The 18,511-nt window shown below is 45.9% G+C and overlaps 2 protein-coding genes across 5 annotated transcripts in view; one reads left to right on the forward strand and one right to left on the reverse strand.

The window, feature by feature from the left end:
• The window catches only part of TMC5 (transmembrane channel like 5), a 40,482-nt gene extending 34,080 nt beyond the window's left edge, over nucleotides 1-6,402 (forward strand). For 2 of the 3 annotated variants that reach the window (XM_090023091.1, XM_090023092.1), the window contains exons 21-23: nucleotides 2,337-2,450; nucleotides 2,754-2,799; nucleotides 3,467-6,402. In XM_090023091.1, the coding sequence (XP_089879217.1) occupies nucleotides 2,337-2,450; nucleotides 2,754-2,799; nucleotides 3,467-3,594 (288 nt within the window). In that variant the 3' untranslated portion in view covers nucleotides 3,595-6,402. The remainder of the gene's footprint in view (nucleotides 1-2,336; nucleotides 2,451-2,753; nucleotides 2,800-3,466) is intronic. The other variant, XR_016438621.1, reaches the window with a different exon arrangement.
• Nucleotides 6,403-6,547: 145 nt separating this feature from the next.
• GDE1 (glycerophosphodiester phosphodiesterase 1) lies at nucleotides 6,548-16,051 on the reverse strand. Of its 2 annotated transcripts, none has more exons than XM_090023094.1 (6): nucleotides 15,699-16,051; nucleotides 13,389-13,564; nucleotides 12,215-12,320; nucleotides 11,130-11,222; nucleotides 10,233-10,444; nucleotides 6,548-9,647 (listed from the first exon to the last, which is right to left on the reverse strand). In XM_090023094.1, exons 1-6 carry the CDS (start codon nucleotides 15,951-15,953, stop codon nucleotides 9,500-9,502), a joined length of 990 nt encoding a protein of 329 aa, XP_089879220.1. In that variant the 5' UTR covers nucleotides 15,954-16,051; the 3' UTR covers nucleotides 6,548-9,499. The 2 variants fall into 2 exon arrangements, with proteins under 2 accessions (XP_089879220.1, XP_089879221.1); XM_090023095.1 differs by having other exon boundaries at nucleotides 13,389-13,560; nucleotides 15,699-15,832.
• Nucleotides 16,052-18,511: the final 2,460 nt, after the last annotated feature.

Genomic DNA, 18,511 nt, shown 5'->3' on the forward strand with positions numbered 1-18,511 from the left:
AGCCCAGCCCAGCTCCATGGCGAAAGGGGGGTGCGGCCCAGTCCCACCCAGGCAAGGGGGTGAGAGGAGAGGGCATGACCTGGGCCCAACCTGGCTGGGCATCCTGGCTCCAAGCTGGGCCCACCGGAGGGAGGGGGCATGGCTCAACCCCATGGAGGAAAGAGGAGTGGCCCAGCCCCTTGGGCTGGAGGTTGAGCACCCCGACCTAGCTTGCTGGGGAGATGCAAGGTGGAGGAAAGGATCCCATCTGCTCCCCAGGTTGGACAAGGCCTAGGCAAGAGCTGTGCCCCTTAAGCATGCCAGCCGATGAGAGCGATTCCACTGTTGGCCTCACCCTTGTCCTGCGCTATTTGGGATCCTGTTAGGCTGGACAGTGGGCTCGGAGAGATGATGAGAGACTCTGTTTTTGCCTTTGTGTGCTTCTGCTTAATAAAACAGAAGTGCTGCATTTTCCCACGCCTTCCTCAAAGTCTTCTGGGGCTGTTTCACGTAAGTGCAGCTCTCCTGTTCCTCTCTGAGGTCACCCTCTCATTGAAGATGTATCTCTTTTTTTCCCACATCATCTCCCACCCAAAATTACTAGTTAGAAAGGGGAATTAGCCAAGGCAAACAAAAAACCAACATACTGGTAAATGAAAACAGCCTGAAGACAACAACGAGAAGAAAATAGGCTCGTTAGCTTAGTATCCAAAAAGGCAGACTGAAGAGTCAGGGCAGGCTACTTCCTACAGCTCCCTATCCTGTTCCCTTACAATGCACACAGTCCAGCTCATGATCGGTGTCTAAAGCAACTGGGATTCTTGCAGTGATGACAAACTATCTAGACTGGCAGATCTGAGCTTTTATGGTTGCACGGACAACAGGAGACAGGATCCGTCTCCTAGACCAGCAGTAGGAACAAGAGGCTGGGAGTCAGATGATCTGAATTTTGTTCCTGACTTCGTGGGTAGCATCAGGCAGATCATTTTGAGTGATGGCCTGTGGTTTCCCCATGACTAAATTGGAGATCGCTGCATGCACCTGCCTCTGAGATGATCTAACAGAAGGTGCTGTGCGGTAAGTGCAGAGCAGGGTTTGTTTCTCCGTTTTACCACGAGATGGCATATGGCATCAGGAATCAAACTAATCTTCACAGCCTCAGGCCCTGGTTAAAAGGCACCAACCAGCCTGTTTACTGCCGGGCTCTCAACTTTGCAGCTTTGTTCTACCCCGACTGTCTCCCCCATTTACTCTGGTGGGATTCGTTGAGCAGGGTGCTTCCTGGCACGGAAGATTGTCATTTTTCTTTCCTCCCATTAGTTTGGTTAAGGTTGTATTGAAAACCTTTCTACTTCAGGGCAGGCTGGGACACTGAGACTGCCTGCTGGCCAGAGCATCTTGCTGCTTTGGAGAGATCATGGTTCACAGGGATTGGATTCCCAAGATTTTCGGTTTTCTGAAAATGCGGGCTTCTTCCAGAGCTGAGCAGCCCTGCCCTCACAGACCCCACTTTCTCTTTGTATCATTCACATGAAGGCAGATCCTTCACTTTACTCCCTCAAAATACCGTTTTCTAGGATTACCCTACTCTTCCTACTGTTTAAAAGCATAGTTAGTAGCTAGAGTTGATCAGCTCCAAAAGCCATAACATCAAAACGCTAAATCACATAATCCCTTCTCAGCCAGTGGGGATGTATAGGGTTGGATGAATCTCTGGGTAAAAAACATGGGTGATCCACCAAACTGAACCCTGCTTTAAGACACAGAAGATAAAAATGTATTTAAAAATTACCCATCTCTTAGCTTGTCTTCTATGAGACGCAAGGATTTCTAGGGGGGCTATCTTTTACTAACTGTATAGTTGGAATAGAGTTAGACAAGCTTTTGAATGCTTTTGAATTTCAACATCACTCTTTGTCCACATCTCTCCAGCTCGGACAAGCCCAGGAAATCTGTAGAACGCCTTGCTAGATTCCTGGTAAAATCCTGTAATGACTGACTGCGAGTCTGTCCGATATTTGAGAGAGAAATGGGTGAACCAAGAAACTGTAGTGAATGTACACCATCTGGCGACAGGGGATCTGTGTGAGAAATCCTAAAGGGAAGATGTGAACAATCAGCCCTCCCCAACACTGACATTTGTTTTTAGCATCTCAAATGTAATGTGTCCTCTAATGTAGGCAGCCAGCTTTCAGAGGTATTGGCCAAAATAAACCTATAGTTGTAATCGGAGGAAATGGAACTGAAAAACATCTAACCAATGTATCAAGTACAAGGCTTGGAGATATTATATCCCTTGAAGAGCTACAATTAAGTCTATGTATGTTATTGCTCATTTTAAGCCTTCTGTGTTACAGACAACCTCATCTTTGTACCAGCCACCTGGAGAACTTGATCAGCAAAGGCATTTATCATTGCCATACTACCTAGAAAGGCCGCTGGAGAAAAGTGAGAGCACTTTTAGTGCTGAGGTATGTGTGATCCAATAAGGGGACTGTCAACAAGGTTCTGGTAGGGAAGATGATAATGGTCACTGGTGTGCTCCAACTGAGAAGGGCCTTCTAGATATGTAAAGAATGTTCTTTGTCCAAATCACAACTTTTTAGTTTTTTAATATAAGCACTTAACCAGAATACTTGTTAGACTACAACTTGACAAAACTGCTTGTGACTTGGAGGTAAAAAGGGATGTTTAGTCAAGGTTTTGTTTTAGACACAGTTAAAAGCAAAAGCTAAAACCTTCTGACTTGCTTTGATTTTTTTTTCCGCCCCCAGTCTCCCTATACCTCTGGCTTCCAAGAAAGGAGTGCCTTCCTGCCTGGTAAGTAATACTTAATGCAGAAAAGCAACTTTCAGTTCAGCTCTGTCAAATTTTAGAGTATGCTGGCTCCAAGTACTACAGTGGTCACAGAATTCTGTCATTCTCAGGTAAAGAGAAACATAATTGTGCCAAGATCCAAAAAAAAATCTTCAAAAATAGTCATTAGTTACTGGGGAGGGGTTCGTTCCTGAGTGTCCCACTGGTGATCTCTTGGGTTCAGCTAAAAGCACATTTAGCGCTAACCTGTGTCAATGGAAGCTGTGGCTCTTTAGAACCTGTAGAAACCATAACTCCAGGGCTTTCAAGTTAGACATCTGAAATCAGTGGCTGATTTGAAATGTGGCTGCAGACTTCCAGGTACCTGAGAATTGAATTCCTTTGCATAAATTAAACTCCACATCTTAAGGCAGTAGGACTGGTGGGAATTCCTCCACATGCCGAGATTTACTTCTTTTAAGACCCGATATTGAACGGTACATATAGCTTGTACGCAGCAGCCCCAGAACCTTCCCACATCAGCTTGATCCATTCCTGGGTTGCAGAAATGTGTCCCTAGTCCACGTGCTTGGCAGCTGGGTTAATTTAATAGCACAGGAGTGTTCTTACAAACAGAGTTAATATTGTACAGGCACCCACAAAAGTCAATGTTTCTTCATTGTGCTTAAAGGAGATCCAGAGCGACAGCAGCCAAGCACAAAACCAGGAGTTTCTGAAGCCTTGGCACTAGCTATGAGGGCCAGACAACAGGCTGAATGGGAAATGGAAAACGAGGATGAAGAGGATTTTACATCATGAACTACAAAAACCAGTGATGCACATTAGTTGCCAACAAAGACCTCAGTATTTTGCACCTATAACTGAAAGTCCTAATAGCAGCAATTATAAATAAATGAAAAAACATTAAAACAAGGGCATTCCATCACAAAATGTACTGTGTCAGTTTTGGTTTAATTCTGTAATTTCATAGTAAATATACTGTACAGTTTTAACAAAAATAAAAGAAATATCAATAATAGCAGCTCTTTCCCTAGCACCTGCTGTTTAAATCTTTGCTGAAGTATGCAGAATGAGCAGGTGGGGAGGAAATATTTATTGTATCCATGTAACTTGTGCCTGAGAGCAAATGCACAGTACAATAGTGTGAAGCTCAATGGTATTTGTATAGCTGACTTGCTTTGTTCAGGCTACTCTGACCTGATTTAAAGGAACAAAAATGAAGTATTGATCAAATAAGCAGGTTTTTATTTATTTAAGTGGCTATTAAAGTGACCTGTGAGCCAGAACTGAATGTAAAAATGACTCCGCTCTAAAGTCTCTCTTCAGCAGTTCTCTTAAAGTAAGGAGCTTGCTCTGTGGAACTGTTTTTGATGGAGAGTTTAGCCATCTTAAAACAAAACTTCAGGGTAAAAATTTTGATTAAAAGCTGTTCTTTACTGTGACTTTGCTTGCTCAACTGCCACAGTAATCCTTTTGCCTCGTGTATGTGGGACCCCCAGCTCTGGTCCACATCAAGATAACATAAAAGGTAAATAAAGGGTCATGATTGTTGGATACTTTGGAAATTGTTAATGTAATGACTCTTGTTTCTGTGGGTTTGCAGTGCTTGGTGAATTACTGTTTCTATTGCAGCAGCTGACACTCGTTTGCAAAGCCACCGCTTGGCTATGATGTCCGCTGTCGGTTCATTTAAACTTTCGTTTTTCATTCCTAGACATTTTTTTTTAATTACTCCTTTCATGCTTCAGCTTTTCATGTGGTTTCCCTCATTTAAGAATAGACCCTGGCATTGGGCTGCTACTGCTGTCATCACTATCATTTCATATTTCCTTTGCTTAAGATTTTTTGCTTTCTTCCTGTGTGACAATTTAAACTACCACTCAGCAGCAGCATAAGTGGTAGACTAGAAGGAAGACATATTCCTGCCACAAGGAGCTTACAGTCTAGAGTAGAGACAGAAGCAACAGCTGAATTTGTGAGAAAGACAAGGTAAGATTTACACAAGCAAGACTACAGTCTTTGGAGGATCTATGGCCTATTCCTGCAATACTGAACTGGGAAAGGTTGATGGTTTAAAAGGCAGGTTGGCTGTCATGTGGCCAAGAAACATTTGAAAGAAGCCCCTATAGTCCACGTGGGAGACTGCCCAGCTATACAGCAAGCCAGTGTTGTAGTTTTCCCTTTACCTAGGCCTCCCACCTTATTTCAAATGAACTTCTGCAGCTGGCAGCATTCGAGGTTAAAATTCTATTGGCAAGACTGGCACTTGGAAGCCTGCCTATAACACTGGATTTTATAGCAAACTTTTAGCTGTGTTGGGGAATTACCTGCTGCAGACATGTCCCCTTGCCTTGGGTTACAGCAGCCCCTACTCCCCCTTTAGTCCTGCAAAAAACTGTTTGCTTGCAAATGTTTGTAGTGATTTGCAGTTTGTGCCCCCTGGATTTGTGTGTAGTGGAGGCAGGCCACAGCTCTGCACCCTGCTGCCTTTGCCCCAGGAGTTGCATGATGCCATTTTGTGCCTCCTGCTGCCAGGCAGACGGGGATATGTGATGCAGTCAGCGCACAGTTCCGAGGGCAGAGCCCCAGTGCCCTACAGCAGCCCTGCTCCACTCCACACACACAACCAGGAGGCACATGTCCCCCATGGCTCCCCCAGGGGTGTGCACAGTAGTGGGGAGCCATGCCCTGCTGCAGCCTTGGACAAGTCACCCACAGCTCTGTCCCATGACCTGCCCAAGCCCCAGGGCCCCATTCAGTCCAACCTGCACCTGCCTGACTCACTCACCTTGGGAGCCTCAATCTCCCCCTCCCACCCACTATCCTCCACAGACTTACCTGTTGGGCTCTTCTCTACACACTGCTAGGTTGCATTCCTGTACGGTTACCATATTCCCAATTTCAAAAAAGAGGACACTGGGGGAGAGCTAGTGATATGCCTGTGCCCTGCCCCTCTCTCTCAAGCCACAGCTCTCCTAGCCCTGCTGCTGCCTCTCTCTCCTAACTCACAATGCCTGTATGCTGCCAGGGTATGTAGGGACCCCGCTCCACAGGCTCCAAACCCCCCGCCCACACCCCAACTATACAAAGTACCTGTTTAATTTTGCATAATTTTGAGTTTTTAGCTGTGCAATTAAAATTGTGATTAATTGCAACTGTTTTTTTAATCAAGCAACTAAGCGCAATCAATTTTTTAAATCATTTGACAGCCCTCCTATTTTGCTTTCTTGTTAAATGTGCGTAGTCCAAGAATGCTTGTTTTAGCTTCTTAAATTCAATGGATTGCTAAAAAGAGTAAAAAATCCTTTCTTGAGCTGCACCTGCTAGAAGCAAAAGAATTCTACCCACCCCTGTAACTGCAGAGACAGAGTGCCTTTTTTTAGTGCTCAAAGTCTTAGGCAGTTAATTGAATGGCAAACTGCATTTACTTTGCAAGTGTTTGTATTTCTGAAGGAAAAGGAAGCTAAGCCTGCTACCACTTAGTGTCAGTCAGTTCAAGGAATCAATTAGGACAGAGTGCAAAAATGGCTACCATAAAAAGATTCCCTCTGCCAAATATTACCTTATAATTGGATATAAGTAGTCCATCTTCCATGTTCTCAGTCTTGCAGTAACTGGTAAAGTGTTACAAGAGAATCTATTAGAAGAGAAGTCACTAGCCTAATTACTATAGGAGCAGCTTTCTACTCTATGCATGAGTGAGTGATGTTTTATGCAGACTTTTTGCAGGAAAACACAATAGGAAAAACTATTAGTTTAGAAAAAAAAAAGATTTATTGAAAATGGACTCTCTCCATGCAACTGAACTTGTAACAAACAGGCTGTACTTTATCATCTCAGCTTCCCAGGGCAGTGACAAAATGTAGTATGGAATTTTGTTATCTGATGTTGTGCTGCCCACATGCACCTATTCTTCCTTCAGTTACCTTCTGATAGCAGCATACAGCGTGAGCTATCACAACAGTCAAGTCACTCTGAAGAAGCTGTATGAACAAATATTACTGATACAAGGTACCTTGTACAGACTCTCCCTAACTTATGGATGTAGATTTTCATCATTAGTTAGCTGCATCAAGTAACCCTCTGCTAATACAGAAAACAATGTGTTTTATTGCACTTTTGTCACTGAACTGTAGCACATAAGTATCAAACATAATTTACATCAGGGGTGGCCATATGTCACAAGGGGCACAGGCAGCCTTTGTGTGGCACATGACAGTTCAGGGAGGGGAAAAGCAGTGCAGTGACAGAGATGTCAGGGAGCAGTAAGCAGGGCAGCAGATTGGACAGGGAACATGGGGTATGAAGCAGGGAGCAGAAAGCAGAGTAGCTGTTCAGGTAGTAGAAAGGGATTGAAGTGGCACTTGGGGAGAATATGGAGCTAGTTTGTGGCACACATGCCAAAAATAGGTTGACCTATGTAGTCAGAAGTCTGCTTAGTCTAGAAGGGTAGAATAGATCATTAAAGTGACTAGTCATTGAGCCATATTGTCTGGGGCCAAAGATAAAGAATGGTGGAGTTACCATCACTACTCACTAGGAACTAGTTGCATGCTAAAGTGTGGTCATCCTTGCTCTTGGAGCACATGCAGCTGTCTAAGGCAGCAGTTTTGTTTGGCCTGCAGGGCTTCTAGGGAAATTGAGAATTTGAGGTAGAGTCAGCAATGACTATGTTAACCCTCTGACTCCCTGACACTGCTAGCCCTGCTGCTGTGTCTGGATCTGGCCTGCAAGGAGCCCTGCAGTCTGGATTTGGCTTGGGGGGCCAGGTGAGTTTGACACCCCTGGTCTGATACCTTGTTAGGCTACATCTCAGTGGTCACCTCCAGTAGCTGGTAACCAAGTTGTTTTAAACTTCTCTACTTTTCAAATGAAGCTGTTCTGGATGTGAGTAATGAGACTTGGATCATTTCCCTGTTTATCTCTCTTTTAAAACTGATTATGTTAAAAGTAGCACCATATGAGTTTCCTGCTACACCTCTGCTGTTTGATGCTCTCTAACTACTGATTCCATCCACAGTAGAGCTGTATCTGCTGATGGCAAGTCAGTGGTATTCATAATTAGGGGTCTACTCAACTTGTGACAGGACAAAGCAATTTTGTGCCCAAGTCATGGCATGAAGAGCTGATTTCAGCTGCCCTGCCTGTCACTGCTGATTGACAAAGAGGCATTATTTGTTCACTGACTGGCACCTTCACTTAGTCTACATCATTAGCAGACAGTAACTCCTAATCATGTGCTCTAAGGGAGCAGTGATTGTTGAGCTGTCTTTGTATTGCAGTAAGCATTGGGACATTCTAAAATAGTGTATTATATAATACAATGGAGGGGGTTAGGCTGATTTTCCAGGGAAATTGCAGCCAACGCAGTATTTCCTGGTGACTGTGGACAATGCCATTTTTCGTGGTTTCCATGAAAACTTTGAATTTAAGCAGACCCCTATTCATAATGGGGGCAATGTAGACCTTGATTGATAAGGACCACTTTCATGTTTCCTTTCCTGGTAACAGAGGAATTGTTCTAATAGCATATACATATAGGCTGTGAGGAGGAAGGATAAGACTTGCTGTTTGCGAGTGTGCATCAGCTGATCTATTGTAATTGGTGTGTCTGCTCCCATCCCATAGTAAGCAGAGGTAAGCCATACTAAATTAACGCTGTTTTGTTTTGGCGTAATCTGCCTAAGTTTAACTTCCACTTTTGCTGCAGGAAAGAGGGCAGATTCCGCCAACCTGCAGCAAGTCCATCATTCGATTTAAGCAGTTTAACTATCCATACCCGCAGCAGGTATAGTATGCACTAGCTCTGAGCCTTGTTTACACATTCAGACCCCTTTGATTTAAAGATAAACTTTAACTAACAGGATCCTTACACCCCTTTAAAGCCCTTCAACTGTGCAAACAATTTAGCAGCAAACATCAAGAAGGCATTTCAGCCACAACTTGGCCTATGGCTAACAACTTGAAAGCAGCATTGTATTTAAAAATGATTCTGGTATAGATCACAAGAAGGAAGCACCTCTCTATCCTTTATCAACCTTTAAAAATACATCAGACTTAGGACTGAATGCTAAAGAGGTACTCAAATTTGCCCATCATGTATCAAAGTTTTAGCATATTGTTTGCAACGAGCAGAGACACTGCAACACAGTCATCCTATCCATCCTGTAGGAGTGAAGTATATTCAGCCTCAAACAGTGATGGCACTATTGTCAGCTGCAATATAAGGATAAGCGTGTATGCTTTTAAGAGGTCCCCAAACCATCACATAGATAAGGAACAGATTGCTTAATGTACCAGAACCACTAATATTCAGTTTTAAATTAGGCCTTCAGAAAGCTGCTGCCATGATTTAATACCAAGATATAAACCAATAAAAGGAATAGTTTGATTATAAAAAGTGTGAGCCATCCACGTGCTAATTTGTGAAATCAGTTGATCCCTGCAGACTACACTACAGATGCCTCTGATTACAAAGCAGAATCATTTGCCCTTGGACTTACAATGATTGCAGCTCAGACTTTGCCAGCATAGTGACACTGAGAGGGGTTGGTTGTGAGTCAAGTTCTATTCATATGACACAAGCAGAACACCTCAGGTTGTTTAGTCTCATTTGCAGATGTGGAGCCTTTGGTGTTGAACTCAGATCTGCCTGAACAAGAAGGATATTTAAATCCATGGAAGTGTCCCATCAGGCCTAAGCTTAGTAGTGGGGATCACAGTCCTCCAGCAGGCTGTCTGTAATGTAGCTGACTTCAAGGACAGTCTCATAGTACATTTTTTCTGCAAATGTGTTCACTGTCCAGGCAACCACTTGCACTCCTTTAGAAGACCACTGCTTCACATATTCTCTGTAAAGAAAAAAAGCATCAGTAAAGATTCAATAAAGGGGAATAGAGACTGGCACCACACAGGAAAAAACAAAGATTTTTCCTTTTTTATAGACACTTTTCAGAACAACAGCATATCATCTTTAAACAACTGATAGTTTCTAGGGTCAGAAGGGACCTGAACAGATCATCAAGTCCGACCCCCTGCCCTAGGCAGAAATGAGTGCTGGGATCATAATACCCCAGCCAGGTAGCTATCCAACCTCCTCTTGAAGACCTCCAAGGTTGGGGAGAGCACCACCTCCCTTGAGAGCCCATGCCAGAGCCTGGCAGCCATAACCTTAAAGGTAGGCAATAACCATTTTTTCCCTCTAATACTAATAATGGAAGGTGGAAACACTGGGATAAAAATATGAATTGGGAGGACTGAGGCAGAAATATTTTTTAGTTCAATGTTAAATATATTTTTAATGTTTTAAAACAGCATTTAACATCACTAGAAATTCTTGTTGAGTGCATAGCATTCCAGTTCATGGGAATCACTTGGCCTCTTCCTTCATAGTTTTAAAATGATACTGCTTCCAGAAAAAACATACAAACGCTTACTGAGAAATGTAATTTTTCTGCATGAGGAAAGCTGAAACCCCACACAGGTGCCACAAGAAATTGTGCAGGCTCCAGTCCAGAATGACATCCATCATCATATACCAGTAGTGCTTCCAAAAGCTGTTGAAACGAGGCTTCCCATCTCCAAAATGACTAAGGCTCCATGGCCGATGGGTTAGCGCTGTTAGGACATTTCCATCCGCTTGCCTCATCTGGAAGAGCAAGGTGAGAACAGTACAACACTTATCATGACACCAAAATGCCAAAGTTATGTTTTAGATTAGTTGGATTTCAAAGGGAAACATTTTGAGACATAACAATGAGTGGCAGTACTTTGAATATACATTTCTACTAGAGTTCTCTTCTTCTCCAACTCCTTCACTGACTCTATTTGAAAGCTGCTTATACTAATTGCTTGTGTTGGATTGCTCTCCCCAGGTAATGTAATGTTTTTAATGAAATAAATCCTCCTCTTATTTTAAGGTGCAAAGTTGACAATGGAAATTAGAAACAATGCTGTGAATGTATTCTATATCTTGTAGCTTGATGACTACATGCCAATTTTAAGCTAGTGAACCTCCTTCAGTGTATTTTTTTCTGATGGAGGGCATTATTTGTGATTCACAGTGTGCATATCGAACTTCATGGGAGGATCCGTGGGAGGTAGAACAGGTGTGGGGGGATATATGAGGCCTGACAACACACTGCCTTTATCCTTGTTTTGACAACTGCTTTTAGGCATGTTCTTATTTATTTAAAAATAAGCGAGACAGTAAAAATACTCTGAAAGCACTCTGGAGTTACCTGTCTCCATCAGACTATACTGATGGTAACAGTGATAACTTGAAGTATCTATAGAACTAAAAAACTCCAAAATTACTCTTTAGGAGACTTTACCTTATAGACAACATCTGGCATGAAAGAACAGACGATACTGCTGTTGTACAAACGAGGATATTCCAGGTAGAGGAGTTTTAGGGCACTGACTGCCTATAAATAAAAGATATGTAGACAGAACTTACACTGTGGTCAAAGGCAAATTTTAGAGAGTTCATATGATACAAAAATTCCCATTTAAAAATGCCATTTGCTAGCTTCCCACTTAAAAATGCCATTTGCTAGCACATGGGAGATGGTACTGGAAAGGCGAAGAAGGAAAGTAGCACTTAACTTTGTTCACAGCAGTAAGACGCAGATACTTCCTTACAGAATCATAGAAATTTAGGGTTGGAAGAGGCCTCAGGAGGTCAAAGCAGGACCATCCCCAACTAGATCATCCCAGCCAGGGCTTTGTCAATCCGGGTTTTACAAACCTCCAAGGATGGAGATTACACAGCTTCTCTGGGTAGCTTGTTCCAGTGCTTTACAACCCTCCTTGTAAAAGTTTTTCCTAACATCTAACCTAAACTTCCCTTGGTGCCAATAGATTCAATTGTTTCTTGTTCTCTCATCTGCCACCACTGAGAACAGTCTAGCTCAGGGATCAGCAGTGTTTTTGGGCACAGTGCCCAAAACAACTGCAAACTGAATGTGTTAAGATGTTGGTGTGCTAAGGGCAGAGGGCAGGGGAGCCTCAAGAGGCCTGATCCTTGTTGTAGCATACAGCCCCAACCCCTTCTCCGAGTTACATAACAAAAAAACTCTATACTTATTGTCAAACAAGGCATTATTTATCAAATGTATTTTGTGTCATAGTACAAACCATAGACAGAAAACAGGAAGGATCCATTCCCATTTGGAAGTCAGAGATGAGACAATTTTTCCCCTCCCCCAGCAGAGGCAGGGATCTCTGTTATTCACTTGCTCAGATTTTGTGTATGGTTGCAATATTACAGAACCTGTACAGTTTTTTTAAAACCCAACCTAGCAATCTGCAAAGGATGTCCCATTTCATTCATACTGCAGACCAATCAGACCAATATTAACATACCAATGCAAAAGGTGAGTGAGGAGCTTATAGTATATTGAGCTGTGAGTGATACCTGATTTGCATGGCCCTTGACATCAAAGTAGATAACGAGGTTATGCTGCAGACACTCCATAACAGCTTCTTTCAGTGTGGGGATTTTTTCACCCCGGAAATCTCTCCTACATTAGAGTTGAAAATAGTTCAGTGGAATGCACCAAATCAAGCAGAACTCCAAAAAAACAAGAATGCCCCCCAAAAAACCTTAAATCAAAACACCTGGAAGTATAAGTTAATAGAGCACTCTTTTTAATAATGAATATGTTCGCAGTGATATATGACAAGTTTTATTCACAAAAATCTTCTAGGAAGATCAAAAATAGTATTTTACAAATATATTGTAGGGATGCCTTTAACAAGGAGGGCCTGTTCTCTTAGAACTCAAGGTAGTTTCATTCAGGCTTCATAATATTATGCTCTACAAAGTGAAACCTTCCCACCCTTCAAACAAAATACTGTACAGGAAACCCTTGCTACTCGCGGTTTCAAATATTTGCGAATGCTGAACCCACATCTTGAATACACATTTCCCCCTCCAACTTGCACAAATATCTTAAATACACTTACAGGAGCTCCTCGGGAGCTCCGTGCTTGCCGCCGGGCTCCCGCCGCCTCCACCAGCGCAGCTGTATCCCTGCCGCCACCAGCGCAGCCATGCCCCCCACCCCAGCTGCTGGGGGCACTGCATTCATGACGTTCATGAACGCAGTGCCATATTCATGGATTTTGCCATTCGCAGGGATCTCAAGAACGTACCCCCACAAACGGTGAGGGATGCCCGTATATATGATCATTCAAAAATGTTCAGCCAAACAGGAGATTTCTGTGAATAAAATTCATTTTAGAAATATTTATTCCACCAAGTTTTGAAAAAAAACCTAAACAGTATTATTCCCACCATATTAATATTTTGTAGATCAAATTCTGCCCTAAGGAAGGTTTGGCCAAGGTTTCATAAAGGTTAGCCCTCCCACTCCAAGACTGGGCAAAGAGAAAGATCCTAGTGAACCACTAATATATAACAATAGGCCAGGTCCTATGGGTCCCACAATCTTGAAGTTTCAAAGAGTTTGAGTCACTGATGCCCTCATGCCAAAGTTAAGATGGAATTCATGATGGGTGCCTTTGGTGCCATAGAAATGATAGTTTCAGAAGTGAGTATAGGTATTGGACTACTGCTGATTGCTTACCATAGTCTGTGTTTTGCAGCTGGATTAAGTCTCCTAATTTCATCAAATGTCAAGTCACGTAAACTTCCAGACCCATTGGTTGTCCTTTCCACTGTGTCGTCATGCATTAGAATGGGAACACCATCTGCAGTGAATTCAAGGTCCAGCTCCACACCTGTTGCTCCATTCTCAGCTGCCTTAAAAAAATAAAAAGACAAAACTTTATGAACAGGAATGTTCCTCAACACATACTTTGCATTCCAGTGCAGAGGGTGGCAACATTTGGGCTGTTTTACTACAGCTTAGCTCCGACCATGGATCACTTTCATTTTGGTTTGCGCTGCCGTAGGCAAAACCGCAGTCACGGCTCTGCCCCACAGTACCACCAAGGCAGTTTCTCTTTGCTGCCAGCTGTTGTATGGGTGATGCCCCCACAGGCCTTGGGCTCATGGGGCATCATTCACTGACTTCTCTTCTAGGACAGGTGCCAAGCTGCTGCTCGTTTCGTTGGTAAGAAATGTCAGTCTATGCAGCACAGTGTGCTTTATTCAAGATCTTTATAGAATAATTATGGGAATATGCTCTATATCCCAGATGGTACATCTCTGTGCCAAAGTCCTGTGGAAGGAGAGATCTCAACTCCATATCTGCTAAAACAACAATATTGTCATTCCTCTCCTAATGACCTGGATATGGTATAAAGGTTGGTTATTGATAAAATGCATAAACAACCCTGGGAACAGGAACTGAAACACAGATCTCCCTCCTCTCTACCAAGCGCCCCAATTACTAGGCCAGCATCACGGTGCCTGTTTCTGGCCCAATTAATCTTGATTTCTCTTTTGCAAAGCTGCAGTAGAGGGGTTTCCACTCCTGAAAAACCAACAGCTAGATGGTGACAGGACTCTCCTGGGAGGTAATAAATGTTGGTTTGAAATTGTCCAAGTTAAGACTTCACACCCAGTACTCCCACATCATAGGCAACTCCTCTAATCAATGGAAAAGTAGGGTGATAGCACCATCACCCTCTGCTTCACAAAGGAGAAAAGTGGTTGTGGATTGTGCTTTGGAGGGAGCTTACTCCTTTAGGGGTATGTGTTAGGGAATGAACAGAGAGAGAGAAAAACAAGGCTAAGTCAATGTGGGACTAAACTTTTTAAAGCAGAAGAGGAATGTGTGTTACTCTGGATCAGGGGTTTTGAATGTTTTGCGGCCAGACACAGAGGGGGTGAGGGGTGGAGGTGTGTACCCGAATGCACCGTGGTGGCAGCCAGCGCATGCAAGCTCCCCACCATGTCTAGCCAGGCAGACAGCACCCATGTGTGATGGTGCATGGCAGCGCTCTGCCTCCTCCTGCCTGTTCATACCCCCTAGGGCCTTCTCAAGTACACCCAGTATATATGTACCCCTGGTTGACAACCCCTACTCTGGATTATCCATTCTGTCTTGCTCTCTTCACCTTCATCCCTCCATCCTCACAGACATGCCTTTTCTACAGCCTTCACCTTTCAGTAGTCAAACGCTAAGTGTCTTTTCAAGACCGGGACCTCAGTCAGGAAGAACTCCCAGTAAAAAGAGTGCTAGGCTGCTGACTTTTTCAGAAGGCCTTTTACATTTCTCAGGTCCCAAGTAGCTGAACATTAAAGAAGAGACACGTAAACAGCTTCTTCCCTGCGGTTTCCAAATGCATTCTGCTGGGTACCCAGCGTTCCCCAGATCACTTTGGGCAATGAGGACTGATATATTTACCGTTAACAATTCACAGAGGCATGCCTGGCAAATCCCCAGCTACCCTGATGTCTCCATCAGTTTTAGCAGCTCTCTCAATCCCTCCGGTGGGGTTTGCTGATGAGCCCGCGCTAATCACTCCCATTTGTACACCTTTGCAGTGCTTTCCTTGTTTATCGCACCCTTAATTCCCCGCTTCTGCTTGGCTCCAGGCAACCGTGGGCTTGTGCCTTTTTAAGAAGGGGAAGCAGCCGGCACAGCGAGCTGTGGACACGCCTGGATGCCAGGACTGGGCAACATACTGCAGCCCAGCTCTTCCCCCGGCCCCGTCTCCCCTGGGTGTCAGCACCCACGTAGGCAGCCTGGTCCCGGCAGCTGTGCAAACAAAGGGGGCCAGTGGTGGTGCAAACAAAGCACATCTTGCCCCCCCCCAGCAAAGCAGCCCTTGGGTGCAGCCGACTCCCCCTCTCTCCGACCAGGCGTGCAGCATGCCCGGCCCAGCTCAGCGGGGAGAGCAAGGGCCCAGGCCGGGCGGGGGCTGCGAGGCCCGGGGCAGGAGGGGGCGCAGCGCTGCCTTGCCCGCAGGGAGGCCCCGGCCCGGACCTGTCTGATGGCCGCCAGCGTGTTCTCGGGCGCGTCGTGGCTGCCGCCGCGGTGGGCGATGCGGGCGGCGGCGCCGCGCGGCTGCAAGACGTGCTGGGCCCGCGGCAGCGGCGCCGGCTCCAGGCTGAAGAGCCGCAGCGCCAGGTAGAGCCCGGCCGGCACCAGGCAGGACAGCGCCGGGCTCCGGGTCAGCGCCAGCAGCGCGCCCAGCAGCGCCGTGAGGGCGCCCAGCAGGCCCGGCGCGCCGCACAACATGACGAGGCAAGGCGGCACGAAACCAACCGCGCTCCCGCCCGGCGCCGCCGGCACCCGAGCGCACAATGCGCTGCGGGGCCGGGCACCGGCCAATCCGCACCCACCGGTGGGTTTTGCCAACAGCCAATCAACGCCCAGCCCCACTCTGCTATCAGCCAGTCATCCTCCAACAACTGGCCACTGCCCACCAATCGTCATGGAGAACACATTCTGGCTGAGCCTCTCAACCAACGATTGGCTGAAAGGCCGGAAAGGGGCAGGATCTGGGGTGGGGCGGGTGGAGGTTGCCCAGGTGCTGTGGCCGCTTCCTGCCGCTCGCCCGGAGCTACGAAACCACAACCGCCTTTCAGCAACAGGAGTTCAGCGTATTAATGTTGGTCTCCTGCTTTCTGCCTCCTTAGGGATCACGTTTTTAAGTTTTCTCTGCCCCAGGCAGGCTGAAGCGGAGGCTCCCCTGTGGTCCTGCAGCTGTAACTGAGAAAGACCATTGGGAGACTTGGCATTTAAACGAATAAAAGAGATTACCCCAAAAATCTTTGCCTCTGCCTATTTAAAGGCATACATAGAAGCAGCAGTGAGTGTGGAGGGATTTGTGCCAAAAATCCCTGTAATCAGCCACCTCTAGGCTATTTGAGCCCTAATCTGGTATTCTTAGGATATGCTCCAGGCTAGGTGTATTGTGGCTGACAGGGCTTGGACTGCGTAGCTGTAGTCCCGCTAGTCTCGAAACTGAGACTTCCCTCCTGCAGCCAAGGCTGTCCTTAGGGGGGTGAATCAGGCGCTGCAAGCCCTGCGCTTTGGGGGGCCCCATGGAGCTGGGTGGAGCGGCAACTCTGTGCTCCTGCCAGCTTCACGTCTGGCTGCTGGGCAGCCTCCACCCTTCCCTGGGCCGCCAAATCCGCCCGCGGCATCCTCGCATCCCAGGGGCAAGACTCCGCATGGGCTGATTTGCCCCAGGCCCTGCAACCTGCTCGGGTCATCTCTGCCTGCGGCCATATGGTTGAAGGCAAGCAAAACTCCTCCTTTGGAAGCATCAGAAGCCCAGGTGAAGGTGGAAAATGCTTGCTGGTAGCAGGGCCACATGGTTCTTGAATGACTCATGGATCTGGAATTGATCTGGCTGATTTGGGACGCGAAGAATTTTCCTTAAAAAAAACAAAACCCAAACCGATTCTGCATTTAGTACTTAGCGTCCACAAGTTCATTAAAGGCACATTAAGTTTAGTACCTGTAATGACAGGTTCTAAATGCGCTGTAATCAGCACGACTGCACATTAGTGCAAATGAATGCTTTTTTGGTGATGTTAATGCACATTAGACTAAATCTACTGCACATTAGTGCATTAGCAGGGTTTTTGCCAACCGCACTGATGCGCAGTTGAATTAGTCTTCTGTGCATTAAGCCTCTAATGTAGCCATACACAGAGTGATGTAGGTGCTTTTGGTGATCTGCAGCCAGCTGTACGTTTTAAATGTTGAACTGATTTTGTAATGCATTTGTATTTCTGTTTTTCCTTCCGCTCCAAGCAACAACCTAAACTCAGACCTTACCTGAGCCAAGTGTTAATAGAGCAAATGAATGTCTTTTGCCCTGATCATCTACTGGACTTCTTCTCATGCTCTGTCTGAGGTTGTTGATGGCAGATACTGAGCAGAATTCACAGGTTCCTTCCAATCTGACAGGCCCATCACAGTAAGCGTTTCTGCTATGGTCATGGCCCACTATGGCAGCATGATTACAGCTGGTTGTAGCCCAGGCTGCAGAACAAGATGACACTTGGGAGCAAGTGCAGTCTCCTCTGACATGTCTCCAAAAGGAGAGCATGCCTGTGGCAGCTGTGCCTGTGTCCCAAGGCTCATGAGATCACGTGTTGCCACGTGCCCATGTCAAACACTGTCATCTCCCCGGTGCAAACTGGGGACATTCCAATTCAGGTCCCTTGCTGCTGCTGCTGGTAACTAGACAATGAATGACAAGAAGAGAGGAGCTGTTTTCAGGGCACTGTTTTCAGACCATGGGCAGCATGAATGCTGCGTGCCCCCGGCAGTGGTGCTTTTGGCAGGGCAGTGGGGTGACAAGTGCCAACTAATGGTCCATGACTATTTGCAGACGCCGCTGGCAGCACTGGCAGCGGCCAGTGGTGATCGCAGACTGCCCACAGATGCTGCCAGCAGTATTGACCTTTTTGCAGGGGGGGCACCACCATGCTCGGGGTGCATGTTCACCCGTGTGCACCTACACATCGCCAATGATGGGAAGGATTACTGAAAACAGAGCGTGGTTTACATGGAGTATCCGGATCAATGTGGGAAATCCGGGAGGGGCAGAAAACCTCTCCCAGAGGCATGAGCAGGTACCCGCCTTCCTCTTTAGAGGGTCAGCCTCTCTCCTTCCAAACTACAACTCCCAGCATGCACCGCTGAGGCCAGAGAGCCTGTTGCTCCCAGCATGCAACGCCCCCGCCAAACGGCGCGGGGACGGGCGCCGGGGAGCAATGCATGCTGGGATTTGTAGTTCTCCCCGCCCGTGAGTGCTCCCAGGTGCTGCCCCCCGGAAG

This window comes from Crocodylus siamensis, chromosome 12 (assembly GCF_052110815.1).
Source record: "Crocodylus siamensis isolate JL-2025a chromosome 12, ASM5211081v1, whole genome shotgun sequence".
Taxonomy (NCBI): domain Eukaryota; kingdom Metazoa; phylum Chordata; order Crocodylia; family Crocodylidae; genus Crocodylus; species Crocodylus siamensis.

Bases quoted from the DNA above. Each gene is read 5' to 3' on its own strand.
- GDE1 (XM_090023094.1), bottom strand. From the start codon at position 15,953: ATGTTGTGCGGCGCGCCGGGCCTGCTGGGCGCCCTCACGGCGCTGCTG. The intron at 13,565-15,698 runs GTCCGGGCCGGG...TATTTTTTTAAG, and splicing joins CGCTGGCGGCCATCAGACAG to GCAGCTGAGAATGGAGCAAC. The intron at 10,445-11,129 runs GTAAAGTCTCCT...TTGCTCTTCCAG, and splicing joins TGCCAGATGTTGTCTATAAG to ATGAGGCAAGCGGATGGAAA.